This window comes from Scyliorhinus torazame, chromosome 17, assembly GCF_047496885.1.
Source record: "Scyliorhinus torazame isolate Kashiwa2021f chromosome 17, sScyTor2.1, whole genome shotgun sequence".
Classification (NCBI taxonomy): Eukaryota; Metazoa; Chordata; class Chondrichthyes; order Carcharhiniformes; family Scyliorhinidae; genus Scyliorhinus; species Scyliorhinus torazame.
The window spans coordinates 188,779,086-188,799,840 of record NC_092723.1 but is presented as its reverse complement, the minus strand read 5'-3'; the positions used below and the strand labels follow the sequence as shown (position 1 = coordinate 188,799,840).

The 20,755-nt window shown below is 49.5% G+C and overlaps 1 protein-coding gene across 2 annotated transcripts in view; it reads left to right on the top strand.

Annotated features, from left to right (window-relative positions):
- LOC140394522 (carboxylesterase notum2-like) overlaps positions 1-9,256 on the top strand; it is a 38,273-nt gene extending 29,017 nt beyond the window's left edge. For both annotated transcript variants that reach the window (XM_072481867.1, XM_072481868.1), the window contains exons 12-13: positions 2,733-2,780; positions 8,390-9,256. In XM_072481867.1, the coding sequence (XP_072337968.1) occupies positions 2,733-2,780; positions 8,390-8,693 (352 nt within the window). In that variant the 3' untranslated portion in view covers positions 8,694-9,256. The remainder of the gene's footprint in view (positions 1-2,732; positions 2,781-8,389) is intronic.
- The last annotated feature ends 11,499 nt before the right edge of the window (positions 9,257-20,755 follow it).

Below are 20,755 nucleotides of genomic sequence, written 5' to 3'. Positions count from 1 at the left end.
GCAGCACGGTAGCACGGGTGCTTAACAGTGCCAGGGTCCCAGGTTCGATTCCCGGCTTGGGTCACTGTCTGTCTCCCCGTGTCTGGGTGGGTTTCCTCCGGGTGGTCCGGTTTCCTCCCACAAGTCCTGAAAGACGTGCTGTTAGGTGAATTGGACATTCTGAATTCTCCCTCTGTGTACCCGAACAGGCGCCGGAGTGTGGCGACTAGGGGATTTTCACAGTAACTTCATTGCCGTGTTAATGTAAGCCCACTTGTGACAATAAAGATTATTCTTGTTATTGTTAATATGGATGTCCAGCTCAGTTCCTGGTCAATGGTAACCCCAGGATCTTGGATAGTGGGGAATTCAGATGATAACACCACTGAATGTCATGGGGATCCTCTCTTGTTGAAGGTGGCCATTGCCTGGCACTTCTGAGGCGCGAGTGTAACTTGCCCCTTGTCAGCCCCGAGCCTGGATATTGTCGGGGTCTCGCTGCATTTGGACACGGACTGCTTCAGTATCTGAGGAGTGCGAATGGTGCTGAACATTGTGCAGTCACCCGCAAACATCCTCACCTCTGACCTTATGATGGAAGGGAGATCATTAACGATGGTTGGGCCGAGGATGTTGGACACAATGTTTATTGTTTCTGAATGGAAGCTCATTCTCATAAATAAGGAGAGGCTTAAACAAGAGATTTAAATTCCAAATACACCGTGAGCGAAGTTCTCCATCTCGCGCTGTCAGGAGATCCTGGTGAGGCGGCCAATCCCACGGTAGGTTTCCCACAATCTGTTTCTGCTGCTCTGGCCCTCCCCAGGCGGTGGAATCGAGGCTCGTGCCCGTACCAGGCTGAGCACCAAATCCTCAGGGCCCATGTGATTCTCCGGTTCTGTGGACCGGGAATCACATGAGTGAGAATCACTACTGCTACAGACAGGTGTGGCTCTGACAAGGTGGATCCCGTGGTGGGGGGGGGAGGGGTTAGCTCTTTGAGGGAGATGCCTCCAAAGTCCATCCAAGGGCCACCTTCCCCCCCACACAATGCAAGACCTGCCCTCCCGACCCTCACAAGATGGCCCCCCCACAGAGACCCCCTAATTAAAGGGACCCCAGAGACCCCTAAATAAACAGATGCTCCCAAAGAACCCCCCCAGAAGAGAGGCCTTGCCTGGAAGTCCCTGAGAAAAGAGCCCCTGTCAGCAACTTAGAGAACAGTCCAGACAGAGGGAGTGAAAAAAAAATCAGTGCTTTAAAAACACACCTGTGGAATACACCTGCTGGCTCAGGCAGAGGAAGCAGCACCTGTCAATTCCTGGAAAGGGAAAAGAAAAGCTGGGTTTAAACTTCCTCAGATCTTTGATCTGGAAGCCATTCATTCATTTCATAGAACATAGAACATAGAACAATACAGCGCAGTACAGGCCCTTCGGCCCACGATGTTGCACCGAAACAAAAGCCATCTAACCTACACTATGCCATTATCATCCATTTCACTTTGATATTGATTTTACTAGGCTGTGATTGACAGCTTCCACACCCACCCAGCTGTCAACATTGCTCCATTCGCCTTCCTTTATGCTTGAGTAACACTGAAGTGGTCTGATTGTAATGTTTATAAACATTAAGCTTTGATCGACAGCTCCTGGACCACTTCAAACAAAGTTAAGTGCTTTCCAATCACCTCACTTCACGCTTGAGTGATAATGAAGTGGTCAGCTGCAAATTAACAGCACTTAACCCTGTTTGAAGTGGACCTATGGGGGGCCACTTTATTTACGAGGTCTCAGTGGGGATCCTTTTATGTAGGGGGTCTCTGGAGGGGTTGTAAAATCCAGGGGTTGTGGGCTGAATTGTCCAACTTGAGGGGGGGAGGGTGGGGGGGTGGCCAGTCGAGGGATCTTGTTATCGGCCCACCCACTGAAACTTGTGGCCCGATAGTGGGATTCCCTCAAATCCTCGCCATATTAAATTTACATGGTGAAGGATTGGGAATGACTCCCTCATTTGGGAGAGCAAATCAGGTGCAATTCAGCTCTGGTGGAAGAATATAGGGCTGGATTCTTAGTTTGGGAGATTCCTGCCGGATCTGAATTGCACCAGTTTTACGATCCCTCTGAGGACGTAAAGTGGGATGCAATTCCGTATTCCTCGCCATGCAAATATATACACGCCGGGAAATACAAGGGATTCCCAGGAAATCCCACTATCGGGCCGCCATCTCGAGCGGGCGGCCCAATACCAAGGTCCCAGGCTGCCCCCCCCCCCTCCCCCCAGCTGGACAATGGCACACTGGAAATGTGAGGCTGGCACCGTGAGGTGGCACTGCCGGGCTGCCAGAGTGCTGCCCTCCCTGGAGGCCGGCCAACCGGGGGGGCCTCTGATTGCCTGGGAGACCCCCCCCCCCCAGGTATCGTTCTGCGTGGTCTCAGAGTGTAGAAGGCCCCCAGCTGGCACCCTCAGGGCAAGGCCGATCGATGCCGGGTGGCTGTTAGATCAACACAGGTACTGCTAAGTGGGCGGGTCCCAGATCGCGACATCTCCTGAGATCTGGTCAGATCTCGCGAGGCGGAACGGCTGTCGGGAATCCCGGGGAGGGTCTCTCCCGGGGTTTACCGGCCACAATGCGTCCCGGTTCCGGCAGGACGCGACCGGTAGCTGGGCCTTTGGTGTTTTGTAAATGTATGTACTATACAGATGTTTACTGCATAATAGTTTGTACATAATTCTAATGGTCTTTGTTTTAGAGCTGTATTTGCCCCAGCATGTCTATCACATACCATGATCTCTAAAAGGTAAGATACTAAAATGTTAAACAAGTTGAAAGCTATTACATTAAAGTATTATTGGATTGTATTCTTCTGTGAAAATTAAATCATGCACAGAGAGCATTTCCTTTGCTGGTTGTGACACATCTGCTCTCAATCAGTCTGAGCCTCAGCAAGGCTCTCTGGTCGCAGATTAGCACATTGCCAGAGCTATTTTTAAACCATGCTTCACATTAAGGGTGAAATTTCAGTTAAACTAATCATTGTCTCGCTAAAACCAGATAGCAAATGATGTTAAATGGACCAATCCAAATTAGCAAAATTGTAGTGAGATATTCTTAGCCCATTTATTTGCAAACAAAAATGCTACAAGCAAATATTTTGATTAAGAAGCGACCTGATTGAGATGTTCAAAATTCTGAAGAATTTTGACAGGGTAAAGGAGGATATTCTGTTTCCACTGGTTGGTATGTCAGTGACCGGGGGTCACAATTTCAAGATGGTCAGCGAGAGAGCTGGAGTGAGATGAGGAGAAAATTCTTTACTCAGAGAGTTGTTGGGATTTGGAATGCGCTCCCTGGGGGAGTGATGGAGGCGGATTCCACAGGATGTTTCAAAAGAAAGCTGGATATAGATTTGAAAGTGATGAATTTTGAAGGCTACAGAGATGGGGCTGGGGAATGGGGCTAGCTGGGAATGGGGCTAGCTGGGAATGGGGCTAGCTGGGAATGTTGCTCTTTTGGGAGCCGGTGCAGACACGATGGACGAATGGCCTTCTTCTGTGCTGTAAAATTCTATGATTCTCTGGTGAGGTCAGATTGCATAGATATGGTCGGATTTCCTTTAGTTTAGAATGTTAAGGAGTGATCTAATTAAGGTGTTTGAAATTATGAAATGCTTTAGCAAGGGTAACTAGAGAAAATCTACTTCCTCTCGTGAGGCCCACAATCTTGAATAAAGAGCTCAACCATTCAGAAATTAAATTAGGAAATACTTTCCACACAAAGGATAGTGTAACATGGAAGTGTAACATGGAAGTCTCTCTCCAATGAGCTGTTGCCACTGGGTCAATTCAACACTTTAAGGCTAAAACAGAGAAATCTTTCCAAATTCCGCAAAACTTTGCTTTTATTTTGGAAGATTATTAAGAGCTAGGACTTAAAGATGGGTAGATAGAGCTGGAGTACAGTTTAGCCATGATCCAAATGAATGGTGAAACAGCGGGCAGCACGGTGGCGCAGTGGTTAGCACTGCTGCCTCACGGCGCCGAGGTCCCAGGTTCGATCCCGGCTCTGGGTCACTGTCCGTGTGGAGTTTGCGCATTCTCCCCGTGTCTGCGTGGGTTTCGCCCTCACAACCCAAAGATGTGTAGGGTAGGTGGATTGGCCACACTAAATTGCCCCTTCATTGGAAAAAATGAATTGGGTACTCTAAATTTATATAAAATAAAAACAAATGAATGGTGAAACAGGTTTGAGGGGCTGAATTGCCTGATACTGTTTATAATGTTCATATGAATATGTGTCTGAACAAGAATAAAGAACAAAGAAAAGTGCAGCACGGGAACAGGCCCTTCGGCCCTCCAAGCCTGCGCCAACCATGCTGCCCGACTAAACTACAATCTTCTACACTTCCTGGGTCCGTATCCTTCTATTCCCATCCTTTTCATGTATTTGTCAAGATGCCCCTTAAATGTCACTATCGTCCCTGCTTCCACCACCTCCTCTGGCAGCGAGTTCCAGGCACCCACTACCCTCTGCGTAAAAAACTTACTTCGTACATCTCCTCTAAACCTTGCCCCTCGAAACTTAAACCTATGCCCCCTAGTAATTGACCCCTCTACCCTGGGAAAAAGTCTCTGACTATCCACTCTGTCTATGCCCCTCATAATTTTGTATACCTCTATCAGTTCGCCCCTCAACCTCCTTCGTTTCAGTGAGAACAAACCAAGTTTATTCAACCTCTCCTCATAGCTAATGCCCTCCATACCAGGCAACATTCTGGTAAATCTCTTCTGCACCCTCTCTAAAGCCTCCACATCCATCTGGTAGTGTGGCGACCAGAATTGAACACTATACTCCAAGTGTGGCCTAACTAAGGTTCTATACAGCTGCAACATGACTTGCCAATTTTTATACTCAATGCCCTGGCCAATGAAGGCAAGCATGCCGTATGCCTTCTTGACTACCTTCTCCACCTGTGTTGCCCCTTTCAATGACCTGTGGACCTGTACACCAAGATCTCTCTGACTATCAGAGAGGGTTCTACCATTCACTGTATATTCCCTGCCTGTATTAGACCTTCCAAAATGCATCACCTCACATTTGTCCGGATTAAACTCCATCTGCCATCTCTCCGCCCAAGTCTCCAGACAATCTAAATCCTGCTGTATCCTCAGACAGTCCTCATCGCTATCCGCAATTCCACCAACCTTTGTGTCGTCTGCAAACTTACTAATCAGACCAGTTACATTTTCCTCCAATTCATTTATATATACTACGAAGAGCAAAGGTTCCAGCACTGATCCCTGTGGAACACCACTAGTCACAGCCCTCAAATCAGAAAAGCATCCTTCCATTGCTACTCTCTGCCTTCTATGGCCTAGCCAGTTCTGTATCCATCTTGCCAGCTCACCTCTGATCCTGTGTGACTTCACCTTTTGTGTAAGTCTGCCATGAGGGACCTTGTCAAAGGCCTTACTGAAGTCCATATAGACAACATCCACTGCCCTACCTGCATCAATCACCTTTGTGACCTCCTCGAAAAACTCTATCAAGTTAGTGAGACATGACCTCCCCTTCACAAAACCATGCTGCCTTTCGCTAATACGACCACTTGCTTACAAATGGGAGTAGATCCTGTCTCGAAGAATTCTCTCCAGTAATTTCCCTACCACTGACGTAAGGTTTACCGGCCTGTAGTTTCCTGGATTATCCTTGCTACACTTCTTAAACAAAGGAACAACATTGGCTATTCTCCAGTCCTCTGGGACATCACCTGAAGACAATGAGGATCCAAAGATTTCTGTCAAGGCCTCAGCAATTTCCTCTCTTGCCTCCTTCAGTATTCTCGGGTAGATCCCATCAGGCCCTGGGGACTTATCTACCTTAATATTTTTCAAGACACCCAACACCTCGTCTTTTTGGCTCTCAATGTGACCCAGGCTATCTACACACCCTTCTCCAGACTCAACATCTACCAATTCCTTCTCTTTGGTGAATACTGATGCAAAGTATTCATTTAGTACCTCGCCCATTTCCTCTGGCTCCACACATAGATTCCCTTGCCTGTCCTTCAGTAGGCCAACCCTTTCCCTGGCTACCCTCTTGCTTTTTATGTACGTGTAAAAAGCCTTGGGATTTTCCTTAACCCTATTTGCCAATGACTTTTTGTGACCCCTTCTAGCCCTCCTGACTACTTGCTTAAGTTCCTTCCTGCTTTCCTAATATTCCACACAGGTTTTGTCTGTTCCCAGTCTTTTAGCCCTGACAAATGCCTCCTTTTTCTTTTTGACGAGGGCTACAATATCTCTCGTTATCCAAGGTTCCCGAAAATTGCCGATTTATCCTTTTAGCCTGTCCATAAGGGTTGGGAGGGGTTATTGGGTTGCGGGGATAAGGTGGAAGTGAGGGATTAATGTGGGTCGGTGCAGACTCGATGGGCCGAATGGCCTCCTTCTGCACTGTATGTTCTATGTAATCTATGTAATCCTTCTTCCTCACAGGAACATGCCAGTCCTGAATTCCTTTCAACTGACACTTGAAAGCCTCCCACATGTCAGATGTTGATCTACCCTCAAACATCTGCCCTCAATCTCGGTTCTTCAGTTCCCGCCTAATATTGTTATAATTAGCCTTCCCCCAATGTAGCCTGGCTCGTGGGGCGAAATTCTCCAGTATCGGCGCGATGTCCGCCGACCGGCGCCAAAAACGGCGCGAATCAGTCCGGCATCGCGCCGCCCCAAAGGTGCGGAATCCTCCGCATCTTGGGGGGCCGAGCCCTAACCTTGAGGGGCTAGGCCCGCACCGGACTGATTTCCGCCCGCCAACTGGCGGAAAAGGCCTTTGATGCCCCGCCAGCTGGCACGGAAATTACATTGCAGGGCGGCGCATGCGCGGGAGCGTTAGCGGCCGCTCACGGCATCCCCGCGCATGCGCTGTGGAGGGAGTCTCTTCCGCCTCCGCCATGGTGGAGACCGTGGCGAAGGCGGAAGGAAAAGAGTGCCCCCACGGCACAGGCCCGCCCGCAGATCGGTGGGCCCCGATCGCGGGCCAGGCCACCGTGGGGGCACCCCCCAGGGCCAGATTGCCCCGCGACCCCCCCAGGATCCCGGAGCCCGCCCGCGCCGCCTTGTCCCGCCGGTAAGAGAGGTGGTTTAATCCACGCCGGCGGGACAGGCATTCTAGCAGCGGGACTTCGGCCCATCCGGGCCGGAGAATCGCGGGGGGGGGCGCCGCCAACCGGCGCGGCGCGATTCCCGCCCCCGTCGAATATCCGGTGCCAGAGAATTCGGCAACCGGCGGGGGCGGGATTCACGCCCGCCCCCGGCGATTCTCCGACCCGGCGGGGGGTCGGAGAATCTCGCCCCTGATGTCCAATGCCTTTGCTGTACCTTGACAATGTTGTGTCAGACACTTCGCTGATGGGATGAGGCTCCCTGGCAGATGCCTTTTCAGCACAACAGTCAAATTTAAAATGGGGACATTCAATATCAATGATCAAAATCGTTGACTCTTAAATTTTCAGCTCAATGTTATTCTGATATATTTCAGCCCTGCCATCAGGAACTTCCAAAACAATTTTTAAAATCCTTGTAAACGGGGAAGAGGATGCACTCTTTGAAAATAATAGAATTTAATTGATGCATAAAGCAGTATTTATACCGTACAGTATGGTTAGATATCTCTTTGCTGGGATGGGTGTAAGATTGAATTGTAAACTCAACAGTTCTGATTTGTTTGACAACCTACGACATTCTTGTGGTTCCTTGTTGATAGAATTTGCATGGAGTTCTGTCAAACCTCTGCCATAACCTGGCTGGAGGACTGGTGAAAATACTGGACCAATGACCATTTAAGGGCATTTCCCGAGGATTTCCACTAAAGTTACATTGGATAATTGGTTGGACCTGTATGGAAATTGTAGACATTAATGTCCTCGCTCACACAAATCTAAAACTACTCAGTTTGTTTAAATCTTAAACTCTCAACCCATTATTGAGCATTATACCAAGAATAATCAAATCAATCATTTTGCACAAAGGATCAGGAAACTTTACATTGTTGTAAGTTAAATTTGGTTATATTTTCAAAGTACTTTGGATCCAGACATACCCCAAAACAAAAGAACCCATACCAATTCTTCACGATTGGTGCACACAGAGGGCAATACCATTGATCCAATGCTGCAATGAAGTGGAATGTTTACGAGGAGCTTTCAAAGTAGTTTTATTTCGCCACATGGCGGTGACTGGGGGCATTTCACAGTAACTTCATTGCAGTGTTAATGTAAGCCTACTTGTGACAATAAAGATTATTATAATTATTATTATTACATTAATAAAACAGTTAAAGCCAAACAGGACTTTTTATGACTATCACAATTTGTCTAACAGTTCTTCAATATTGTTGTTTTAGCAACTGGTTGGATTTTCAGGTGAGAGGAACGTCACTGAACAGAGCATTACAGTGTTGGGATCGAAGTCTCCAGGAGAATAAAAGTTCACGAGTGCCTGTGAGAAACTGTTCCTTCCATTTAATCGATCAGTGCAGACTGCCCCATTGTAACCCCACCTGCCCACCTCTTCGTGACCAGGTCACAGGTCAGGAAGTGAACATGATTCAGCTCCTGATGAACATGGGCTTTGATGTTCAAAGAATAGCACAACAGCTTGGAATGGAACCCACTCACCTGCTGGGAATGCTTAGTAATGGAGGCTAAAGTCTTAAAACTCTTTTCAGTTGCTCAGAAAAATGTATCTTCGTCTGTGTGTTAATATTTACAGTGAAAACCATGGATCTCAGTCATGGCATTGCCTGGTTAACAAAGCTGGAATTTTGAATTAGCATGCTCAATTATTCAGAATGTATTCCAGTTTAGCATAACTATATATTTCTAACCTGGCATTGCTCAAAGCGTTGGTTCAACTCCGTTACTGCCAAGTCTGTTCCTTGGCGAAGTGAGGGATTTCATTACCACTGACCATTTCTGTAAAATGTGTTCTTGAATATCCATCAAAGGTTTGATCATTTCTAATTTCTAGAACATCAGCAAAGTGACACACAAATGAGTAAAATGAAATCACATTAGCTTTCCGAATGGTTTAACACACCTGCGTGTTACCAGCAGTTAAGGGGTTAAACAACAGATCCATTGTTGTCACATTTCCTGCCATCTATTTTGTTGCTGCTGTTTGTGTTTAAATTGAAGGAAAAATGACTATTGCAATAGGTTTTATTATTTGTTTGCCTGAGTTACAATAAACTGGTTTGTTTTTCTCTAAAGAGCAGTTCGGTGAGAATTATGTTAAAACAGATTCATCATTTAAAAGTCTGATTCTTTTGACACCTCCCATATGTTGGCCAAAAATATGTAAATATCAGGGATTCCCAAATTAAGTTTGTAGCTGGCATGTTAAGACTTGAATTGAGACAAACTGAATCCTCTGTGATTCATTAAAAAAAAGGAATTTATCTTCTTCTGTATGTAAAGTTTGAGACTCTTTTACTAAACTGGCAGTAACATTTTTTTCTAACTTCACATATGGGGAGAATATATGGCAGTGAAAATTTAAATATACAATCAATGAGCGAATCGGAGTCACTTGTTTCTAAACCAATGGGTGGGATTCTCCGTTCGCCGATGCCGAAATCGGGAGAGGTGATTGGACAGAGAATCGGTTTCGACGCCAAAATTGCGGCGGGTGCCGATTTGACGGCAAATCGCAATGCTGCAGCACCTCGATAACGGCGCCAATGCGCTCCGGAACGCACGTTCACCAGATACCGTTTGCATATCATTAGTGGGCCCGATCCGGTATTCGCCGGGGCCTTTGCGATTCGCCACCTCCGATTGGCCAAGTTCACTTGTGCTTTTAAAAACCGGCGTGGCGACTGCTCAGAGAGAGAGAGGGCTGACGGAAGGTGCCCAACATCATCATAATTTGCTGACAGTTGTGCCGCTGGCCGGGAGGGCTTCTGCCAGGGCCGGGGGGAGTAGCGGGGGGGTGGCCAGGAGGTGGGCTGTGGGATTGGGGGGGACAAGCACGGAAAACCATTGCCACAGCCGGCAAGGCAGCCATGCGGCTGCACATACCGCTGACTGCCCGCTGTGAACTTAGTGCTACTGGTCGTATAGGTGGCCCCCCCAGGGCACTCCCCTGGGTGCCCTCTGGCCCCAGCCGACCCATCAGCTGTATGGGCGGCTCCAGCACAACCAGTGCCATCCTGTTGGCTGGGATGAGTGTGAGTGGGGAGTGTAATGTGTGTGTGTGGCTGGGATGAGTGTGTGTGGGGAGTGTAATGTGTGTGTGTGGCTGGGATGAGTGTGAGTGGGGAGTGTAATGTGTGTGTGTGGCTGGGATGAGTGTGAGTGGGGAGTGTAATGTGTGTGTGTGGCTGGGATGAGTGTGTGTAGGGAGTGTAATGTGTGTGTGCGGCTGGGATGAGTGTGTGTGGGGAGTGTAATGTGTGTGTGTGGCTGGGATGAGTGTGTGTGGGGAGTGTAATGTGTGTGTGAGGCTGGGATGAGTGTGTGTGGGGAGTGTAATGTGTGTGTGAGGCTGGGATGAGTGTGAGCGGGGAGTGTAATATGTGTGTGCGGCTGCGATGATTGTGTGTGGGGAGTGTAATGTGTGTGTGCGGCTGGGATGAGTGTGAGCGGGGAGTGTAATGTGTGTGTGCGGCTGCGATGATTGTGTGTGGGGAGTGTAATGAGCGTGTGCGGCTGGGATGAGTGTGTGTGGGGAGTGTAATGTGTGTGTTGCTGGGATGAGTGTGTGTGGGGAGTGTAATGTGTGTGTGCGGCTGGGATGAGTGTGTGGGGAGTGTAATGTGTGTGTGCGGCTGGGATGAGTGTGTGTGGGGAGTGTAATGTGTGTGTGCGGCTGTGATGAGTGTGTGTGGGGAGTGTAATGTGTGTGTGCGGCTGGGATGAGTGTGTGTGGGGAGTGTAATGTGTGTGTGCGGCTGGGATGAGTGTGTGTGGGGAATGTAATGTGTGTGCGGCTGGGATTTCATAGAATTTACAGTGCAGAAGGAGGCCATTCGGCCCATCGAGTCTGCACCGGCTCTTGGAAAGAGCACCCTACCCAAGGTCCACACCTCCACCCTATCCCCATAACCCAGTAACCCCACCCAACACTAAGGGCAATTTTGGACACTAAGGGCAATTTATCATGGCTAATCCACCTAACCTGCACATCTTTGGACTGTGGGAGGAAACCGGAGCACCCGGAGGAAACCCACGCAAACATGGGGAGAGCGTGCAGACTCCGCACAGACAGTGACCCAAGCCGGAATCGAACCTAGGACCCTAGAGCTGTGAAGCAATTGTGCCATCCACAATGCTACCGTGCTGCCCAATGAGTGTGTGTGGGGAGTGTAATGTGTGTGTGTGGCTGGGATGAGTGTGTGTGGGGAGTGTAATGTGTGTGTGCGGCTGGGATGAGTGTGTGTGGGGAGTGTAATGTGTGTGTGCGGCTGGGGTGAGTGTGTGGGGGGAGTGAAATGTGTGTGTGCGGCTGGGATGAGTGTGTGTGGGGAGTGTAATGTGTGTGTGCGGCTGGGATGAGTGTGTGTGGGGAGTGTAATGTGTGTGTGCGGCTGGGGTGAGTGTGTGGGGGGAGTGTAATGTGTGTGTGCGGCTGGGATGAATGTGAGCGGGGAGTGTAATGTGTGTGTGCGGCTGGGATGAGTGTGTGTGGGGAGTGTAATGTGTGTGCGCGGCTGGGATGAGTGTGTGTGGGGAGTGTAATGTGTGTGTGCGGCTGGGATGAGTGTGTGTGGGGAGTGTAATGTGTGTGTGCGGCTGGGATGAGTGTGTGTGGGGAGTGTAATGTGTGTGTGTGGCTGGGATGAGTGTGTGTGGGGAGTGTAATGTGTGTGTGTGGCTGGGATGAGTGTGAGTCGGAAGTGTAATGTGTGTGTGTGGCTGGGATGAGTGTGAGTGGGGAGTGTAATGTGTGTGTGTGGCTGCGATGAGTGTGTGTAGGGAGTGTAATGTGTGTGTGCGGCTGGGATGAGTGTGTGTGGGGAGTGTAATGTGTGTGTGTGGCTGGGATGAGTGTGTGTGGGGAGTGTAATGTGTGTGTGAGGCTGGGATGAGTGTGAGCGGGGAGTGTAATGTGTGTGTGCGGCTGCGATGATTGTGTGTGGGGAGTGTAATGTGTGTGTGCGGCTGGGATGAGTGTGAGCGGGGAGTGTAATGTGTGTGTGCGGCTGCGATGATTGTGTGTGGGGAGTGTAATGTGCGTGTGCGGCTGGGATGAGTGTGTGTGGGGAGTGTAATGTGTGTGTTGCTGGGATGAGTGTGTGTGGGGAGTGTAATGTGTGTGTGCGGCTGGGATGAGTGTGTGGGGAGTGTAATGTGTGTGTGCGGCTGGGATGAGTGTGTGTGGGGAGTGTAATGTGTGTGTGCGGCTGTGATGAGTGTGTGTGGGGAGTGTAATGTGTGTGTGCGGCTGGGATGAGTGTGTGTGGGGAGTGTAATGTGTGTGTGCGGCTGGGATGAGTGTGTGTGGGGAATGTAATGTGTGTGCGGCTGGGATTTCATAGAATTTACAGTGCAGAAGGAGGCCATTCGGCCCATCGAGTCTGCACCGGCTCTTGGAAAGAGCACCCTACCCAAGGTCCACACCTCCACCCTATCCCCATAACCCAGTAACCCCACCCAACACTAAGGGCAATTTTGGACACTAAGGGCAATTTATCATGGCTAATCCACCTAACCTGCACATCTTTGGACTGTGGGAGGAAACCGGAGCACCCGGAGGAAACCCACGCAAACATGGGGAGAGCGTGCAGACTCCGCACAGACAGTGACCCAAGCCGGAATCGAACCTAGGACCCTAGAGCTGTGAAGCAATTGTGCCATCCACAATGCTACCGTGCTGCCCAATGAGTGTGTGTGGGGAGTGTAATGTGTGTGTGTGGCTGGGATGAGTGTGTGTGGGGAGTGTAATGTGTGTGTGCGGCTGGGATGAGTGTGTGTGGGGAGTGTAATGTGTGTGTGCGGCTGGGGTGAGTGTGTGGGGGGAGTGAAATGTGTGTGTGCGGCTGGGATGAGTGTGTGTGGGGAGTGTAATGTGTGTGTGCGGCTGGGATGAGTGTGTGTGGGGAGTGTAATGTGTGTGTGCGGCTGGGGTGAGTGTGTGGGGGGAGTGTAATGTGTGTGTGCGGCTGGGATGAATGTGAGCGGGGAGTGTAATGTGTGTGTGCGGCTGGGATGAGTGTGTGTGGGGAGTGTAATGTGTGTGTGTGGCTGGGATGTGTGTGTGTGGGGAGTGTAATGTGTGTGTGGCTGGGTTGAGTGTGTGTGGGGAGTGTAATGTGTGTGTGTGTGGCTGGGATGAGTGTGTGTGGGGAGTGTAATGTGTGTGTGCGGCTGGGATGAGTGTGTGTGGGGAGTGTAATGTGTGTGTGAGGCTGGGATGAGTGTGTGGGGGGAGTGTAATGTGTGCGTGCGGCTGGGATGAGTGTGAGCGGGGAGTGTAATGTGTGTGTGCGGCTGGGATGAGTGTGTGTGGGGAGTGTAATGTGTGTGTGTGGCTGGGGTGAGTGTGTGGGGGGAGTGTAATGTGTGTGTTGGCTGGGATGAGTGTGTGTGGGGAGTGTAATGTGTGTGTGCGGCTGGGATGAGTGTGTGTGGGGAGTGTGATGTGTGTGTGCGGCTGGGATGAGTGTGTGTGGGGAGTGTAATGTGTGTGTTGGCTGGGATGAGTGTGTGTGGGGAGTGTAATGTGTGTGTGCGGCTGGGATGAGTGTGTGTGGGGAGTGTAATGTGTGTGTTGGCTGGGATGAGTGTGTGTGGGGAGTGTAATGTGTGTGTGCGGCTGGGATGAGTGTGTGTGGGGAGTGTAATGTGTGAGTGTGGCTGGGATGTGTGTGTGGGGAGTGTAATGTGTGTGTGCGGCTGCGATGAGTGTGTGTGGGGAGTGTAATGTGTGTGTGCGGCTGGGATGTGTGTGTGTGGGGAGTGTATTGTGTGTGCGGCTGGGATGAGTGTGTGTGGGGAGTGTAATGTGTGTGTGCGGCTGGGATGAGTGTGTGTGGGGAGTGTATTGTGTGTGCGGCTGGGATGAGTGTGTGTGGGGAGTGTAATGTGTGTGTGCGGCTGGGATGTGTGTGTGTGGGGAGTGAAATGTGTGTGTGTGGCTGGGATGAGTGTGGGTGGGGAGTGTAATGTGTGTGTGTGGCTGGGATGGGTGTGGATGGGGAGTGTAATGTGTGTGCGCGACTGGGATGAGTGTGTGTGGGGAGTGTAATGTGTGTGTGGGGCTGGGATGAGTGTGTGTGGGGAGTGTAATGAGTGTGTGCGGCTGGGATGAGAGTGTGTGGGGAGTGTAATGTGTGTGTGCGGCTGGGATGAGTGTGTGTGGGGAGTGTAATGTGTGTGTGCGGCTGGGATGAGTGTGTGTGGGGAGTGTAATGTGTGTGTGCGGCTGGGATGAGTGTGTGTGGGGAGTGTAATGTGTGTGTGCGGCTGGGATGAGTGTGTGTGGGGAGTGTAATGTGTGTGTGCGGCTGGGATGAGTGTGTGTGGGGAGTGTAATGTGTGTGTGCGGCAGGGATGAGTGTGTGTGGGGAGTGTAATGTGTGTGTGCGGCTGGGATGAGTGTGTGTGGGGAGTGTAATGTGTGTGCGGCTGGGATGAGTGTGTGTGGGGAGTGTAATGTGTGTGTGCAGATGGGATGAGTGTGTGTGGGGAGAGTAATGTGCGTGTGCGGCTGGGATGAGTGTGTGTGGGGAGTGTAATGTGTGTGTGCGGCTGGGATGAGTGTGTGTGGGGAGTGTAATGTGTGTGTGCGGCTGGGATGAGTGTGTGTGGGGAGTGTAATGTGTGTGTGCGGCTGGGATGAGTGTGTGGGGAGTGTAATGTGTGTGTGCGGCTGGGATGAGTGTGTGTGGGGAGTGTAATGTGTGTGTGCGGCTGGGATGAGTGTGTGTGGGGAGTGTAATGTGTGTGTGCGGCTGGGATGAGTGTGTGTGGGGAGTGTAATGTGTGTGTGTGGCTGGGATGAGTGTGTGTGGCGAGTGTAATGTGTGTGTGTGACTGGGGTGAGTGTGTGTGGGGAGTGTAATGTGTGTGTGTGACTGGGATGAGTGTGTGTGGGGAGTGTAATGTGTGTGTGCGGCTGGGATGAGTGTGTGTGGGGAGTGTAATGTGTGTGTGCGGCTGGGATGAGTGTGTGTGGGGAGTGTAATGTGTGTGTGCGGCTGGGATGAGTGTGTGTGGGGAGTGTAATGTGTGTGTGTGACTGGGGTGAGTGTGTGTGGGGAGTGTAATGTGTGTGTGCGGCTGGGATGAGTGTGTGTGGGGAGTGTAATGTGTGTGCGGCTGGGATGAGTGTGTGTGGGGAGTGTAATGTGTGTGTGGCTGTGATGAGTGTGTGTGGGGAGTGTAATGTGTGTGTGCGGCTGGGATGAGTGTGTGTGGGGAGTGTAATGTGTGTGTGGGGAGTGTAATGTGTGTGTGCGGCTGGGGTGAGTGTGTGTGGGGAGTGTAATGTGTGTGTGTGGCTGGGATGAGTGTGTGCGGGGAGTGTAATGTGTGTGTGCGGCTGGGATGAGTGTGTGTGGGGAGTGTAATGTGTGTGTGAGGCTGGGATGAGTGTGTGTGGGGAGTGTAATGTGTGTGTGCGGCTGGGATGAGTGTGTGTGGGGAGTGTAATGTGTGTGTGCGGCTGGGATGAGTGTGTATGGGGAGTGTAATGTGTGCGCGGCTGGGATGAGTGTGTGTGGGGAGTGTAATGTGTGTGTGCGGTTGGGGACGAGTGTGTGTGGGGAGTGTAATGTGTGTGTGCGGCTGGGGTGAGTGTGTGTGGGGAGTGTAATGTGTGTGTGAGGCTGGGATGAGTGTGTGTGAGGAGTGTTATGTGTGTGTGCGGCTGGGATGAGTGTGTGTGGGGAGTGTAATGTGTGTGTGAGGCTGGGATGAGTGTGTGTGGGGTGTGTAATGTGTGTGTGAGGCTGGGATGAGTGTGTGTGAGGAGTGTTATGTGTGTGTGCGGCTGGGATGAGTGTGTGTGGGGAGTGTAATGTGTGTGTGAGGCTGGGATGAGTGTGTGTGAGGAGTGTTATGTGTGTGTGCGGCTGGGATGAGTGTGTGTGGGGAGTGTAATGTGTGTGTGCGGCTGGGATGAGTGTGTGTGGGGAGTGTAATGTGTGTGTGAGGCTGGGATGAGTGTGTGTGGGGAGTGTAATGTGTGTGTGCGGTTGGGGACGAGTGTGTGTGGGGAGTGTAATGTGTGCGTGCGGCTGGGGTGAGTGTGTGTGGGGAGTGTAATGTGTGTGTGCGGCTGGGGTGAGTGTGTGTGGGGAGTGTAATGTGTGTGTGCGGCTGGGATGAGTGTGTGTGGGGAGTGTAATGTGTGTGTGCGGCTGGGATGAGTGTGTGTGGGGAGTGTAATGTGTGTGTGCGGTTGGGGACGAGTGTGTGTGGGGAGTGTAATGTGTGTGTGCGGCTGGGATGAGTGTGTGTGGGGAGTGTAATGTGTGTGTGCGGCTGTGATGAGTGTGTGTGGGGAGTGTAATGTGTGTGTGCGGCTGGGATGAGTGTGTGTGGGGAGTGTAATGTGTGTGTGCGGCTGTGATGAGTGTGTGTGGGGAGTGTAATGTGTGTGTGCGGCTGGGGTGACTGTGTGTGGGGAGTGTAATGTGTGTGTGAGGCTGGGATGAGTGTGTGTGGGGAGTGTAATGTGTGTGTGCGGCTGGGGTGACTGTGTGTGGGGAGTGTAATGTGTGTGTGGGGCTGGGATGAGTGTGTGTGGGGAGTGTAATGTGTCTGTGCGGCTGCAGCTTGTCAGCCTCCCGAGTGTCAATCACGGACCCGACGAGTCCCGCTCTGTTTTTAATTGGAGTCGATTGTGTTCCGCGTGGCCGCGGTGCTGCCCCTTAATGGTAGCCAATCGGTCCGGGTGCGACGCCGGTGTTTCTGTGGTAAAAGTCCCCGGATTCTGTGTTGGCGTCAACACTTAGTCTCAGAAACGGAGAATCCAGTTTCTAGATTTTTGACTTTTTATCTGAATTAAAGATGTTAATTTGACATGAATAGCAAAACAAGGGTGAGTTGTTCAGCTTATCAGCAGTATCCCTGTGGAGGATTGTGAACAGAAAGTTGGGACAATCGTTCTGAAAAATGAGGCGATGATGAAATGAGGAAACTTTGCATAAAAAACAAATTAATTAGGAAAGTTACTCGGTCCTGATTGCACCTAAACTAATAACATAGATTTTGCATTAACGTACATTATGTGTAATATATTCCATTACCAATAAGTTCTGTCACTTACAGACATCACCTGTATGATTCAGTAATTTCTTTGGCTATGACCATAATCGGGATTTGTAACTAGATCCATTCACTTAACTCATTGTGACTTCCTGAGCTGTTAGTTACACCATTTGAAATAAAATTATGACAAACCTGAATTATTTTGTGGTGCAATTTTATCTTTTTGGTTTTGAGTCTAAATAGACTTTTCTGGGCTGTGGGAATGTGAAGTAGCCAATAGCTTACAACAGAGAAACCATCACAGATAGGAATCTCATTTCAGATGGTTGTACTGTTGTATTCCATTGTTACGCAGGAGTATGACCAAGTGGGGAGTGTGAGGACGTGGGGAGTAGGAGGACGTGGGGAGTAGGAGGACGTGGGGAGTAGGAGGACGTGGGGAGTACGAGGACATGGGGAGTAGGAGGATGTGGGGAGTAGGAGGATGTGGGGAGTAGGAGGACATGGGGAGTACGAGGACATGGGGAGTAGGAGGATGTGGGGAGTAGGAGGGTGTGGGGAGGAGGATGTGGGGAGTACGAGGATATGGGGAGTACAAGGATGTGGGGAGGAGGGGGACGTGGGGAGTAAGAGGGCGTGGGGAATGTCATGATATGTATATTGACTGGGATGTAAAGAGTTAACAAATTAATGATAATGATTCATACCACTAGAGGGAACCACAGAACAGTCATATATATATCATGTGACTTGGGGATTCTGGAATTCGAAGATTAAGATTAGATAGTAAAAGGATCAGATAGTGAGGTGAGAAAGAGAGCAATTGTATACTTGAGAGTTCTGTAAATTAGAGATAGCATGGTTTTATACAATAACCTTCTACTTTAGGAATGTGACTCTTAGTAGTGTAAATAAATTTATAGTTTGTTTGTTAACAAAGCTTGGTGTTCCTCATTCAACACTCTGCATCCGAGCCATCCAGATAAAGCAGAATAGAGAACAGAACAGGAAGGAGGACGTGGGATGTATCAGGACATGGGGAGTATCAGGACGTGGGAAGTATCAGGACGTGGGGAGTATCAGGACGTGGGGAGTATCAGGACGTGGGGAGTATCAGGACGTGGGGAGTATCAGGACGTGGGGAGTATCAGGACATGGGAGGGAGAAAGATGTGGGGAGTATGAGGATGTGGGGAGCATGAGGACGTGGGGAGCATGAGGATGTGGGGAGCATGAGGGCGTGGGGAGTATGAGGACATGGGGAGTAAGAGGACGTGGGGAGTATGAGGGCGTGGGGAGTATGAGGGCATGGGGAGTATCAGGACGAGGGGAGTATCAGGACGTGGGGAGTATGAGGACGTGGGGAGTATGAGGACGTGGGGAGTATCAGGACATGGGGAGTATGAGGACGAGTGGAGTCCGAGGACTTGGGGAGTATGAGCACTGTGATGCTGGGAGCCTTGGAGGCTGCACAAAGGAAAAACACCAGGATTATCCCATGGTTAAAGGGGCGATGAGGTTACAACCCCCCCCCCCCCTCCCCTGGTGTTTGGATGATAAAAAAGGTTTAAAATTATAAAAAGATTCACAATATGGAAGTATGGAGAAAAATTATTTCCATTGCTGAAGAACCTAGTACAACGGAGCACAATCTTAAAATGAGGAGGTGACGAGTGAAATCACACAAAGGGCTTGGGGAATCGGGAATTCCCTAAATAACTATGGCTGCGGGTCAAGTGAAATTCCCAATAATCAGAATGATCCTTTCTGAATGGAACAAGGAGGAATGAATCAAATGGAGTTGGGGAATGATCTAACTGAATGACAGAACATGCTTGAGCTGAATTAATGACTCCTGTTCCTATTGTAATCGGCATCAGATTCATTTTATTTGGCATTGATAATTTCTATAAATATTGTTTGAGAGATTTCCTGCCCAGTCATTTGGTAGCCAAGTCCGATAACATCTAGAAGGACAGGAAAGGACAAGGCAAAAGATACCTGGGAACATGGCCACCTGCAAGTTCTACGAGTCACTCACTATCCTGACTTGGAAATATATCAACATTCCTTCATTGTTGCTGGGTCAAAATCTTGGAACTCCTCACAGTGGATGTACCTACACCTCAGGGGCTGCAGCGCTTCACGAAAGCAGCTCATCATCAGCACCTCAAGGGCAATTAGGGATGGGCAATAAATGCTGGCAACGCCCGCATCCTGTAAGTTAAGAATGGAATAATAATGCTCAAATAGTAGCCTAGATGCTGCCTTTATCTCTCTCACGGGAATTCCTCTGCTTCTGCATATTCTGATTGCCAAAACCATGGAACCCCAGTACAGTGGCAAACACTGATCCTCGACCTTACACAAAGTCGATTAGGAGTTTCTACCTCTTAAACTACATCATGTCAAGGATCCCTTGGCAACTGAAGAGTTCAACAAAAAAGTGAAAGAAAAAAAAGATTTTTGAGGGTAGCACGGTGGCGCAGTGGTTAGCACTGCAGTCTCACGGCACCGGGGTCCCGGGTTCAATCCCGGCTCTGGGTCACTATCCGTGTGGAGTTTGCACATTCTCCCCGTGTCTGCGTGGGTTTCATCCCCACAACCCAAAGATGTGCAGGGTAGGTGGATTGGCCGCAATACATTGCCCCTTAATGGGAAAACAAATTGGGTACTTTAAATTTAATTTTAAAAAATCTATGGAAAAATATGCTTTGAGAAAATGAGATAAAATTTTTTAAAATGGGTAAAAATAAAATATTTCCGTGACAGGCTCTAATTGGCCCCTAACTTCTTCCATCGCAACCTTTCATTGAATGGCGGAGCAGAGTCGATGGGCCGAATGGCCTGCTTCTGCTCCTAGTTCTTAATTTGAGATGATCCCAGTCACCATAATCCCTCACTCCTGCAGAATATACTTGGAGGTTTTCCAAGATTCCTGTTTCATTCAAGTCCAGCACACGCATTTAAAACAAAAATCTATTTGTGCGCCCCCCTTAAACTACCAGTTTTTTATTTTACATTTTTATTATACATTTTGTATATTTGACAATGGCACCAAATCTGAACCTCCTCCATCCTGATGAAGCTCCTCCTTGGTGCCTGCTGCATTGTGCGTTTGACTTTCTGCACAAGTAGAAGCGAAATGAAGCAGTGTAGAGTCTGAGAAACCCAATGATAAGTGTGCAGGATCTGAGAGTTTTGTCCAACTCCTCATGTGCATGATCCCAAATGAGACAGCACAGGAATGTTATAGTTGTGCTGAGGGCCCGGAGGAAACCCTGCAGCTTTCACATCAAAGGCTCCAGTGAAATTTTCCCATGACCTAAACTGAATTTATCCACGGACAACAGTAAAGGGGTTGGACATCAGCTGCTTCCCAGCGATAGCCAATTGCTTTTGCTGACTATGTTCTCAGAGAGTAAACCTTTTAGTGGCGCTCAGCTTTGAAGAGTCTAAAAATAAAAATCTTTACGTAAATTACATGCATTTATTTTAATATCTCAGGCATTTCAGTCAGCCCATGGTACATCTTAATTTGCACAGGGAAGT